The sequence below is a fragment of the Pituophis catenifer genome, unplaced genomic scaffold (genome assembly GCF_029215685.1).
Source record: "Pituophis catenifer annectens isolate HBS135680 unplaced genomic scaffold, rPitCat1.0.hap2 SCAF_3, whole genome shotgun sequence".
Lineage (NCBI taxonomy): Eukaryota > Metazoa > Chordata > Lepidosauria > Squamata > Colubridae > Pituophis > Pituophis catenifer.
The window spans coordinates 190933383-190947289 of NW_027256883.1; the positions used below are offsets into that span (position 1 = coordinate 190933383).

Below are 13907 nucleotides of genomic sequence, written 5' to 3' on the forward strand. Positions count from 1 at the left end.
TGAGAAATTCTTCCAGAATGAAGGCAGAGGGGTTTCCTCTCACAGAAGGATCTCGAAATACTCCATTGGGTTCACCTTCCGTTGAGTACGGCATCCGTAATCTAAGCAGGTAGCATCGTTTCTGCCCCCCCCCCTCCCCCCGTCCCCCCCCCCCCCATAACTGACTTCCTAACCAACCCTGCATGGATTGCAGCGCTGGACCTCCGGTGCACGGGCGTCTCTAAAGGAAGGAGGCGGAGCGTAGGCCTCTTGCGCCGCCCCTAATTAAATCGAGCACAGAGGAAGTAAAGCGTCTCCTGGTTTCTACGCGGCCAGCCGGTGCCGGCTTTTTCAGACCTCCCTCGCCCCGAGTTCATGGCTCCTGCGTCGCGGATCGCCGACCTTAAGCAAGCGGGCAACGAACAGTTCCGCAATGGGCAATACGGCCAGGCGGCTGCGCTCTACGGCCGAGCTCTGGAATTGCTGGAAGCGGCAGGTACTGGCGTAGAGCGCGAAGCCCCCGCAAGGCCTTGCTCGGTGTCCGGGGCGGGAAGTCCGGGACGAGAGACCTCGGGTTAGGGCTCTGAGGCAGTCGCCTCATTAGAAACCCTTAGAAACCCTTCGATAGGCATTGGAAGGGTTTTGGGGTGTTTTTTTTAACCTTCAGTCATCGGGTCGCTCCTTGCTTGCTACCGGCTTATTCCCCCAAGTTTTGACTCCATTTACTTCTTTCGTGTTGTAAATGAGTTGTAAGATGGGGGGTGAGAGCGTCCGGCTGGGCTGGGGAGTTGTGTGTGTGTGTGTATATGTGTGTATGTGTGTATGTATGGGGTGGCATGATTTACGTTTACATTCCACATTTAATTTGCAAAATCACGAAGGGCCTTTAGGGATTCTCTCAGGAAGATTTCTTGGGTAATGGCTTCATCCATTTCATAGGTGGGCGAAACTGAGGAGGAGAGATTCCCTGGCAGAGATGAGATTTGAATCTCTTGAGAGACAGCTTTGGGTAGGAAAGTGTGTGGGCCACTGTCTTTAATTTTGTCAAGAAACAAGCAGAAGCTTAGAAAGACACACAATTCTGAATTGAGGCTGGGCTTTTTAGAGCTTAATAAACCTGGGTTTAATAAGCTTGGGATTATTAGAGTAATACTATATTTCAAAACAACTTCCTAGATGAATTCCAATTGATATCAATGCACTTTCTCTTTGGGCTTAAGTCCTGGCCGGACATTTTTTTTTTTAAAAAAAATTATGTTAGGACTAATATTTTAGATTATAGAATTAGAACCAAGCTTGAGGATCCTGAAGTGTAAATGCACAAAACAAACCCGCAAAGATGTTTGTGTAAATGCACAAACAAACTCACAAAACCTTGCTAACATAAATGCGGACAGCCAGAATATTTTAAACAGTACCTTATGGCAGAATATAAAAACTCCATCCCATTAGTTTTTATAAAAAAAATTATGTTAGTGACTAATATTTTAGATTATAGAACTAAAACCAAGCTTGGGGATCCTGAAGTGTAAATGCACAAAACAAACCCACAAAGATGTTTGTGTAAATGCATAAACAAACCCACAAAACCCTGCTACATAAATGCGGACAGCCAGAATATTTTAAACAGTACCTGATGGCAGAATATAAAAACTCCATCCCATTAGCTGGCTTTGAGCGTTCTGGGCCTTTTTTTTTTTACCAGCTTCTTAGGTAGATAAGAGGTACTTTATGGTCCTCTGGATTAAAATGGAACAGCATTCTTTCTCTTGCTACATATTCTTGGAATTGCAGCCCGTGGAGTACATAGACCAAATGTGGCAGATTGTGGTGGACATACAAGAAGAACTTTAGGTCTTCATAATTTCCTGGTCTTAAGTTACTGGGAGCCTCTGAGTCCACTTTCATAATAAGCTTTAGACTTATTATGTCAGCAAAGCTATCTGCTGCAGTCACAATGAGAGATTTTTGGCCACTAGCAGAAATGAAAGTTATGTGTGGAGTCAGAAGTTGGATAGCTCTAGTGAAACACTTTCTGTTTCTGTTCCGTTGTACTGCCCTGAGCCTCAGAGCTTTAATAGGAGCAATTCATTTTTAAGTATTTTCTGATTATTTCTGTCCCCTGTGTTCCTTATGGACTCTAAGGTGAGGAACAGAAACTTATCTAATTACCTTGTAGCGTCAGCCTTGTCACCCTTTCACTTACGCAGTTGTAGCCCATGGCCTTTCCTAAACACAAGAGATAGTGAGTGAGTGACCTTCTAAATAGAAAGCAACATTCTGGAATGATAGAGCATAGTGAAAGCCCTAAGATATGCAGCAGATAAATGAAAGAAATTAGAGAAGACTTAAAAGGTCTTATGTAACATAAGACCATTTTTAAGGAGCATTTCTTTGTCTTTATAAAATGCTAATAATGTATATTCTGAGAAAGAATTTTAAATAAATAGTTATAACATAGTAGTTTGAAAAGCTCACATAAAATTAATTAAAGTATTTCCATAATTTGTTTAGGTATCATATGGTATTTTCTTTGGTAATTATCATGTATGAATAATGGATACAAAGGTTTACATGCTACCTATTAAAAATAAAGTTAAAAAGTTGCTAGCTCTGTCTCTTTCCTTGAATAAATTCTACTTTAAATTGTATACTGTACAAGCATCATTTAGGGACCCAGTGTATATAAAACAGCAAAGGTAACATGTAAGAAAACTTCATTTTTGAATGCGTATATTTATATTTTTTTATATTTGTATTCAATTACAAGGAAATTGACAGACCATATTGGTTATTTAGCCATGTTGATAGGAATATTCAACAGTACTTTGAAAACCATTGATCCATAGAGTTCAGTAACGTCTATTCCTGCTAATATGATATTTTCTAGTCTTAACTGAGATGCTAACATGATTGGAGATGCTGGTATATCTAAATGCATATAAACTACATTTAAATGATCCTTACCAAAATTATATGTATAAAAAATGAATTTAGCTCAGTCATAGGTCAGCTAGGGAGGACCATTTCAATTTCCAAATAAAAAGACCTTACTGATTACTGGAGTTTTTTCACAAGATAAAAATCTAATATATTCATGATAATATATAATGTGATAGAGAAAATTTTATTGCTTATAAGCCACACATTTCCCTTGATTTTTCCCCAATTATGACTTAAGGCTAGGTAGAAATTAGTGGACTCGAAGTTTTATGTAGACAGCAAAAGATATCTCAAAAAGAGGAGATTGTGCCAAACCCAACTGTACCTTATCATAAACAAATGCTGTTCTTGTACCTAGGGCATGTTTGTTATATTTTAATACTTGTCTTTATACATAGGAGATGTGAATACAGAAGAAAAAAGTGTTCTCTATTCCAATCGTGCTGCTTGTTATTTGAAAGATGGGAACTGTAGTCTTTGCATTAAGGATTGTTCTGCGTAAGTAGCTGCTCCCTCAAGAAAAGGAGAATGAGTGCATACATCCCTGTTTTTTTTACTTGGCTATTTAACATTTGAGGTTTTTCATAGTCCTGTTGGGATTGCGAAATAAAGAAAGTAACTAATTCTGCTTGTTCAAAACTGAAAAATTCTCTCCCACATTTAACTTTTCTTCTTTGTAGAGACTACGTATAGTTTCTGTGTATCCAGTTGTCAATAGTTTTTTACAGAAGAGGAGAGGAGAGATAGCATCCCTGAGGATTAAATGTATATTCCTTTAACTGACAAACAGTAGGAAAAGTAGGAGAGATTTAAAAAGTGGCTTGCCATGTATCCTTAAGATAGCAGCAGCCATCTTAACTGCTGACTTGGAATTAGCACTACACTTCTTAGATTTGGGAAATGTAAATATTTAAAAAATGGGAATGTCATATTTGTTATTTAGGTACCATCAAGTTGGAAATCATCCCTGATGATTATCTGGATAAATGTCACCTGTCTGTGCCACTGATTGAGTTGAACAGATTTGGCATTCCAATTATTTGATAGGTGATTCAGAAGAAAAAAGTTATTGTCACAAGAGTTGAAAGTTAATATTAAATAAATATTCAGCATTAGTAAAGATGATAAACAGCTATTTCTGAGGTGTGGAGATTTGTAACGGAGTAAGTCTTCTTATATCGCAAGCACAATATTTATATATCATACATCTACAGACTCTAGAAAGAGTGCAGAGAAGAGCAACAAAGATGATTAGGGGACTGGAGGCTAAAACATATGAAGAACGGTTGCAGGAACTGGGTATGTCTAGTTTAATGAAAAAAAGGACATGGGAGACATGATAGCAGTGTTCCAATATCTCAGGGATTGCCACAAACAAGAACGAGTGAAGCTATTCTCCAAAGCACCTGAGGGTAGGACAAGAAGCAATGGGTGGAAACTAATCAAGGAGAGAAGCAACTTAGAACTAAGGAGAAATTTCCTGACAGAACAATTAATCAGTGGAACAATTTGCCTCCAGAAGTTGTGAATGCTCCAACACTGGAAGTTTTTAAGAAGATGTTGGATAACCATTTGTCTGAAGTGGTGTAGGGTTTCCTGCCTAAGCAGGGGGTTGGACTAGAAGACCTCCACGGTCCCTTCCAACTCTGTTATTATATTATATTATTATATTTTTATTTTCTCTTATACCTTGGAAACATTTGTCAGAGATAAGCTCTATAGAAATATTTTATACTCTTCGATAAAATGCTTAAAGCTGTTTGGATAATTCAGCCAAATTTCAAATATTAAATTAGGTGAATTTAAATATTATTTGTATTGATGGTACTTCTATGTATATAATCTTTCCGGAAATTAAATATGAATATTAACTTTTCTGCTCCCATGAATTGTTTTGTCCTCTGCTGATTAGCGCTCTGGATCTGGTCCCTTTTGGAATCAAACCTTTGTTGAGGCGGGCAGCAGCCTATGAAGCCCTTGAACGATACAATTTAGCTTATGTGGACTACAAAACTGTATTACAGATTGATTGCACTGTACAGGCTGCACATGATGGAGTCAATAGGTAATCCCTTTCTTTGTATCTAATGAGTATACAAAAGTGATTGAATGGTTTGCAAATCTAATGCCATTGAGATGAATTGGACTATACTCGTACAGTCTGTGACTAGCCCATAGTGGCTGGGAGTAATGGGATTTAACATTCAAAATACTTAGCCTGAAATTACATAGTCCCTCAGGTCATATAATAGATTACTCTAGCCTCACTTAGGTAAGAAATGCATGCCGTGTATAGAGATGTATAAAATGTTCTGCACTGAAAAGTAATGTTTTGGAACAAAGACTATTATTTATTTATATAATTATTTGGTTTATATTCTGTCTTCCAGGAAGTCAAGGTGACACACTTTATTCCCCCTCCACCAATTTTCCCCCTAGCACATATGAGTTAGAATCCTTTCAGTATTCAGGTTCTTGTCAACAGGTAGTCCATCAGATGTGGAGGACAGTCATAGCATAAAGTTACCCAGCTCTTTCTTGGGAATACTGTACTGAAATAAACATTCTAGAAATGGCCATAATGACCAAGAAATTATTAATCAGCTACCTGTTTGTTTTAAGTTACTGCCATGAAATTATATATAATGTATATGACCATTGTATGTGACCAATAAAATTTTCTAATTTAAACTTATCAACCAAAATCTTTCTTTGCTTATTTTCTGACAATAGACATACATTTGTCTATCAAAAATTTAAAAAAGATATTGCAGCAGATAATATGCATTAAGCTTATAGATAGTTCTCTTCATTTAGAATGACAAAGGCTTTATTGGAAAAAGATGGTCTTCAATGGCGCCAGAAGTTACCCCCCATCCCAACTGTTCCTGTTTCTGCTCAGAGAAGGTGGGAGCCACCTACTGGAAGCCAGGAAGGTACTCCAAGACCCAAAGCAAGCAATTCTGTTCCTGTAACAAACCAAGGTCAGTAGCCTTCTCATTTACTAAGTAGTAAGTGACTAAAGCTTCTTTAGCTCATATATACTTTCCTAAAAGATTTTGTCCAAACAGTCACTTTCATTTTTGTTGTGTTGTGTTTACAGGGAACCACAAATGCATTTTGGAATGGCTGCTGGGAGTGGAGGAAGAGATAATATTTTGGCTAGAAAATAATTGATAAAAACATGTACAAAAACTTGCTATCAGCACATATCACATCAATAAATAAGCATGTGGTTATTTGTGTTCCTTAAGCTCTGCTAAACAGTAGGAAACATGATTTTTAAAAAGAATAAATGGAGTGGCATGCTATATGAATTGGTTTTAGGAAGAAGAGTGCAAAACCCACTATTCCATGCACTACGGCTGGAAGTGTACAGAATTAATTAATTCCAAGTAACTAGAAAAACATTGGGCTTGTTGATAGTTGAAGTATCATATTCTATAGCAGAAATGGTTAATTCCTGAAATCTTAAAATGTTAAGTACTGTCATTCAAAATCCAAAGCACTCAGAACTGGATTTTCATCCTGATATTTTTCTCTTATAATAATAAATATGCAATGAAATGTTTTCACTTTACTATATAGTTTACTGTTTTTTCTTGAATATGAATTCCAGTGCCTAACGCTGCCTCAAGTGAACGAGCAAATATGCTGAAACTAGAAGGAAATGAATTTGTGAAAAAGAACAACTATAAGAAAGCTATTGAAAAATATACAGAGAGCATAAAACTCCACAAGATGGAATGCACAACTTACACTAACAGGTAATGCTTATGTAACCAAATGAAAAATAACTTCACTAACTTGACTGTTAAGTAATCAGATAATGCCACTGCCAGAGATGACATTACACGTTAAACCACAGTTTGATAAATTGTATGCAATTTAATAATTCATAAGTATTATTTTAAAAATTAAAATTTTATTCAACTTTAAATGGGTCATAGAAAGGAAATATCCTCAAGATATACGTATTAGCCAGTACCACTATGAGCAGCAGAATGGTGGGTTTCACATATTCTTACCACCGATTCGCCCTGCGCGTGCCTGCTTGCTTTGCTCGCATGTGTGCCATCTGTGCATGCGCTTTGCTCACACGCGGGCCTTCCACATATGCGCCCAGCCTTGAAAACATGGCTAAATAGGATGGCATTACGCTACCGGTTTGTCCAAACCGGTCCAAACTAGCTGAATACCACTTCTGGAGCAGCATTCTATGCATCTTATATAGTTTGCTGTGATTTTTTGAGTTATTCAAGGATGATTGCTGTTTACATGGTGATACTGGTATTGGTACTCGTACTGGTCTTTGAGATTTACACATCCAGTGATGTAATAAATTCCAGTCTGAATTGAAAACAAAAATTACAGCCTCACTAAACTCCACTGAACTTCCACATTACTTTGGATCACCTATTAGAAATAACAAAACATAATTCAGATATGTTAATATGATGAGGAACATGAGAACTTGGAACAGCATCTCCAAACCTTACACCCCAAGGGCAGAGAAAATGGTTTCCTTATATAACAAATATGCAGGTAGTCCTCAGGTTATGACTATATTTGAGACCAGTATCTCGATTATTGAGTGAAGTGGTAATTAAGTGAGACAACCATATGACTGCCTTCCTCAATAACCACAATCCCAGTCCTCCCAGTTGTGATCATTAAGCGATCTCCCAGATCATTATGCAGAGAGACTGAAAGAGCTGCCCGCTGGGGACTGCTCTGACAGGCTGCCGGAATGGAGCTCAGATCTTCGGGCTCTGAGCTCTGTTTCTGCACTGCCCTGAAGGAGTTCAGCTCCCTAGTGTGCATGGAAGCAAACTCTTCCAATGAGTTGCAGGAATGGAGTTTTGATCTGCCAATGTTTTCTGTATGGGTTGTCCTCAGTTTACATCCATTTTTTTTATCATTATGGCAGCACTGAACAAGGGGGAATTACAGTAAGCCCTCAGCCATTGATTGCAGTGCTCCAGTGGTGAAATCCAAATGTTTTTACTACCGGTTCTGTGAGTGTGGCTTGGTGGGCGTGGTGTGGCTTGATGGGCATGGCAGGGGAAGGATACTGCAAAATCTCCGTTCCCACCCCACTCCAGGGGAAGGATACTGCAAAATCCCCATTCCCTCCTCACTCCCTACTCTTGGGGGAAGGATGTTGCAAAATCTCCATTCCACTCCACTCTGGGGCCAGCCAGAGGTGGTATTTGCTGGTTCTCCGAACTACTCAAAATTTCCGCTACCGGTTCTCCAGAACCTCTGGATTTCACCCCTGCAGTGCTTGATGTTGCAGCCAGCGACATTCCCTGCTGACTTCCCACAAGCAAAATCAACAAAAAAGAGAGTCAGACATTGTAGTCACGTAACATTGCTTAACAACAGCAACCAAAACTGCCGTTGCTAAGTGGTGCAATCACCTATCATTGTGCTTTATCATTGTGTTGCTTAGCTCTGGCAATTCTGGTCCAAATTGTTATCGTAAACCGATGACTGCCTCTTCCATATGCATGTCTACAATGTCGTGATAGCCTGTTCCCTTAATGCAAACATTTCCAGATATTCTGGATGGTATTTAGTATAAGTGTTTACTTTTAAATAAGGACCGAAATCAAATGGCAAATAGCAAAATTATTTTTCAACTCCATCACATGGAACAAAAAAAAAAAAACCCATGGGAAGATGGAAATGCATCTCATCAGTGTATCTTATTGTATTTTGTAATATGCTTATATAATCTCCATCTCTTACTTTGTTATTATAATTTGAAGCAATAAAATGGATATTTTTGCTGTTTTTAAGCCATCGTAAAGTTGACTGATTGATAGATGTTACAGCTTTGCCTCATGTATGAATCAAAGCACTGTATATAGCAGTGATGGCAAACCTATGGCACGCGTGCTGGAATTGGCACACAGAGCCATCTCTTCGGGCACGCCAGCTGTCGCCCGTTGCTTTTCTGGGTCCAGCTGGTCTTCGCCCACGCGGGAGCACCAGAAACAGCAGCTGCCTGGTGCACACATGCGCTCCAGGAAGCCGAGCTTCCAGTTTCCGGCATGCACATGCGCGCCAGCCAGCTGGTCTTTGCGCACGTATGCATGCCAGAAACCGGAAAACCAGGTGATGGGCGCATGTGCACACCGGAAACCAGAAGCTCAGCTTCCCGACGTGCGCATGCGCACTGGGAAACTGCTCTTCCAGTTTCCAGTGCTCCCACACATGCACCCTGGGGAGCTGCTCTTCCGGTTTCTGGCGCTCCTCCGCATGTGCACTCCCCCGTACGCCCGCACATGCTCCCGTTTCGGCACCGAGTGCCGAAAAAGTTGGCCAACACTGGCATATAGTGTCAGGGACTGGAGATTATTTGTCGGTTTAAAATTATCCTGAAGGCAGAGCACCTTAGTAAATACTCAATTCATGGAAAACACACCTACACGTGATCTTTTTTCCTTCTGTTGTTCTTTATTTTAGAACAGCATTTTCCTGTTCTACTTACATGGCATTTATCTGTCTTTCATATATAGGAAAAACATTTTTCCCATTTTCTTCTGAAGGCAGTTTAGATCTTTAAGTTAAACTTGGCCCATGAAAATGATCTACCTCCCATTTATATTATGTAAGAATACTGAATTAGAAAATCTGCGAACAGTAGTAATAGTGAAGTAGATAGCACTTCGCAAAGGGTGTAATGCAGTGATAAGAATCCTTTGGTAGAATGCAGTTCCATTTTCATCCTGTGGGGGGCTGTGGGAAAAATACTGATGATTATTTAATTTCTTTGCCATCTATCCAAGTAAAACACACATTGGTAAAATAGCTCCATTTCTAAGCTAACACAAGAAAAGGATTACATTCAATTATGCAGCATAGCAAACAAAATAAAAAATATATATTATAAGGAATTATATCGTGCTGTAAATAGTGCTGTTCTGAGAGCCAGCATGGTAAGAAGTTAAGGTGTGAAAATAGAAGTAGGGAGATCTAGTTTCTTGCCTCCTTTTGGGCATGGAAGTTGGCAGAGTGATTCAATCCTAGAAGTTGAAGAACTGCCTATCAACCGGCACTGGATCAATATGGTAGATTTCATAACCACCAATAAAAAAGCCTTCATCCTGTCGTGGACTAATGTTGGATATTGGCTTTCAAGCTTGGCAACTTTAAGATGTGTGGACATGGGCTTCGAAAACTCCACACATCTTAAAATTTCCAATTATGAAAAATGATGATTGATGATGATGATAATAACAACAATGAAAACAAGATCAAAGATTTCAGTTTTTCCATTTCTATTATATTTCCAAAGGGCTTAGTAATATTTTTAAGATGACACTGAAAACTAGATTGAAAGTTCAAAGTTGTTGTGAACAAATGCTACATGGAGGGCATTTGTATATTTGTAAAAAAAAAAAAAAAAAAAAAAATTCTGGAGAACTGTTAGCTATAAAAATTGGATTGGCCGGAATATTGCATTCTATCTCTTTCAGTTCATGTCATTTATATGCATGAACAGAAAGAGATATATTGTAGCAATTTTAATAACAAATCTGGAGAAACTGGTCAGGGTATACATAACTGCAGTATCCTCAGTAAGTGCATAGTAACAGTAGATATGTAATGATAGTGAATATACAAATAAATACTGTACTGGTGGTGACAAATAATGCCAAATAATTACATCCATTATAATTTCAGGGATATGGAAACAGATTTGGAGGACAAGCTTTTCAGAAATTGTAGATAACGTTGCAAGATGTATAAAGCCTTTTAACATTTTTAACACATGCATTGTATAGGGAGTATAATTAAAGCCAGCGTTTGAAAATAAAAATGGAACATTTGCACCATTAGTCTTCAAGAGATGAATCAATACCTTGAATCCTAGATTGTTGTAACCAATTTTTTTGAAGATATTTATAGGTTATTTTCTATATTTCAGGGCTCTTTGTTACCTGAACCTGAAGCAGTACAAAGAAGCAATTATGGATTGCTCAGAAGCCCTTAAAATAGATTCTAAGAATGTCAAGGCATTTTACAGACGAGCACAAGCATATAAAGAGCTTAAGGTAAATAACTTTTTTTTAGTTTTAGGTAAGTGCACAGTCAACATAGGACATTTAGATTTATCAGTAAGGAAATAATCCATTGTGTTCTCTTAAGATTTTCAGGAGATAATATTCTTTACAATGTAGATAATTTTAACTGCATTGCATTTAAAGAACCATCTTGCAAATTTGGAACTATTGGAGCTGCATATCATATTTTGGGGGGGGGGGGTTGTGGTTTCTTCTGTGTAAGTTAAAAAGACAACTCCAAACAATTCTTTCTTTGCTTATAAAAGTGGACAGTACATACAGGGGCAGGTATTGTCTACAGTTAGAACAGTATGGCTGCAACAAAATAAAGTATTTTAATCCCTTAAAAATACATTAAAGGTATTTTTCTCAGAATTTTAATTGTTTCTGTTTCTCTAGGATTATAAATCCAGCAAAGCAGATATCAACAGCCTCTTGAAAATTGAACCAGACAACAATGCTGCTAAGAAGCTACAACAAGAACTAAACAAGCTTTTAAAATAAGATAGCTAGAACTTTGTGCTTTTCTGATATGTTTTTGTTTTTTAAAAGAGATTACTGGGATGCGTTTGCAAAATCCTAGGCCTGCTGATGTTTCTCTGGTTCCTTCCCTTATAAAAAGTGTCCATTCTTCCTCCTGCAGTTCTAAAAATTCTGTGTTATCTCTTGAGATCTGCAAATTATATAGAAGAGGAATTCTAGAGAATTGTTTTTAATTAGCACACTATTTGTCCAATGTACTCCTAGTGTGATTGCAGAGACAGAACTATTATAGTGGCTGATTGATGAAAGTCTTGACATAACAAACAAGCAGTAAGACTTTCAAGATCCTGCTTTGCCTTAATTTTTGTGGACTAGCTTTGGTGGAGCATTTTGGTCTTCAATGTGTCATTTGGAAATCTAAAAATGCTTTTGTCCTTTACTATAGAATGGCATGTTGTCCTTTCTTCATTCTATCTATACCTTTTAGCTTACCTTAATTTCACATTCTCTGAAGTTAAATACATGTTGAAATATGTTACTCTTTTTTCAGAGATATTTTTTCATTTTAACCTTGTTAAAAGCTAAAGTTCATGTTATAGTGGAGGAGGGAAAATATTATCAGTTTAGAATGGCCCAATCTCAGGGCTGCTTTTGCTTTTGCTTTTGCATCTGTTTTCAGTTGCTTATCTACAACCTAGATTTTTGCAAACCAAAAAAAAAAGTGCCCTCAGAATGATAATTCAACAAACATCTCTGTAGAGAGGAATGAGTCATGTATGTTGTATCTCTCACATTGGCCGAGTTTAGATGGGTCTGTTGGGCAGTTGTAATTTGGCAACATCTAGGTGACTACACATTTTCCTTTCCTGCTAGAGATAGAGTAGAATTGAACATCCACTTGCTATTTGGTAAAAATGCTATCCAAGATTAACCACTATGTCACCTTAAAAAATTCCTTACTTCTTCTTCAGTACCTATACAGATGTTGCTACTCAAATTATGCTATCTCTGCAGCTTTTCCGAGGTGGGTCTGTAGGGACCCACTTAGAGCATTACTACTTCTTGTCTTAGTGAGAGAAGAGTTTTGCCTCTTCCTACAGAGTAGAAATTTACGCACCAAGCATTTTGAGAAGATACGTTTTCAATGTACTGTGGAGTATCATTTGTTCCTAGAAATTTTAGATAGAGGGGAAAGTCTTTCCTTGAGCCTTGTTGCCAGGAATAAAGCTTGTTGCTTACAGTATCAAGTTACCTTGTTATTTTAAACTTTCAAAATAAACAAGCTGTTACGGATATAAATTCAGAATATTCCAAATCTCTTCTTTTGTGTGTGTGTGTGTGTGTTACAATACTGGGCATCTCTTCTTTTTGAAGGAAACTTATCCTAATTTCATCCCTACATTATCATTGTGTTATTTTATTCCCAAGGGGGGAAGGATTTACACCAGGAATGCATGTAGCATCTATACCTGCCAAGCAATACTATCCGCTAAAAATAAATGTAAACCCACTAACATTTTATAATCTGTGGAAGTTTCCAGCTTGTGGGAGATGGGATGGGATAGTTGATCCACCTTTTCTTTGAGATATCGTCCTAAAAATTTTTCAACCAATCTTCCTCCCCCTTTTTTTGGAAAGGTGGAGAAATTGATTAGGCTGCAGCTTCAATGGGCCTTGGAGAAAGTAAATTATTGGTTTTAGTATAGCACTGACATGGAATTAGTTATCCTGGTCGGTCTAGAGATGACAGTGCATCTATCCTGGCCCTTCTTGACTGGCTTTGAATAGCAGGGCATTGTTTAAATAAAAATCAGTATATTAAGGCAGATGGAACATCAGAGAAAAGAGCCATTACTTGAATAGCATAAATGAATGCCTAGATGAATACCCAATTTCCAGACAGGGTCTTTACTCATCCCTCCCTCTTTTGGAGCCAACTGGAACTGGATTACATACATCTCCAAACTAAGTGCAAGCATAGGCCCAAATGGTAATATTAAATGTAATTCCGGTAATATGAATGATGGTGCCATACTTACCAGGAAGATAAAAGTTTATAGTGAGTCTGATTTGTGGCATATAGTATGCCATAGGCTGAAAGACCCAGGGCTCTTCACACTAAAGAGAGCATTATCTTGCATATTTATAAAACCCCAATTTCCTTTTTTGGTCACCCTCAACTCACAAGTCAGTCAAGATATCCTTCTAAACCAGCTCCTGGATTAGAAGGCTCTGCTCAGAGTCACTCATCTGGATTAACAGACCATGCTCTAGATGGGCTTCCTTGAAGGCGATTCAGAAGCTACCTGTGATCCAGAATTCAGCAGTTATGGGTGCACCTTACTACACACATCTAATACCATCCCTGCATAAATTGCAGTGATTACTGGTATACTTCTATTGAGTAGGTTACTGTGTACAAAGCCC

The 13907-nt window shown here is 38.1% G+C and overlaps 1 protein-coding gene across 1 annotated transcript; it reads left to right on the forward strand.

The window, feature by feature from the left end:
* Positions 1 to 284: 284 nt before the first annotated feature.
* TOMM34 (translocase of outer mitochondrial membrane 34) lies at positions 285 to 12768 on the forward strand. Its single transcript, XM_070939998.1, has 7 exons — positions 285 to 475; positions 3321 to 3420; positions 4835 to 4987; positions 5740 to 5906; positions 6542 to 6689; positions 10862 to 10988; positions 11397 to 12768. The coding sequence occupies exons 1-7, from the start codon at positions 355 to 357 to the stop codon at positions 11499 to 11501; spliced, it is 921 nt and encodes a 306-aa protein (XP_070796099.1). The 5' UTR covers positions 285 to 354; the 3' UTR covers positions 11502 to 12768.
* Positions 12769 to 13907: the final 1139 nt, after the last annotated feature.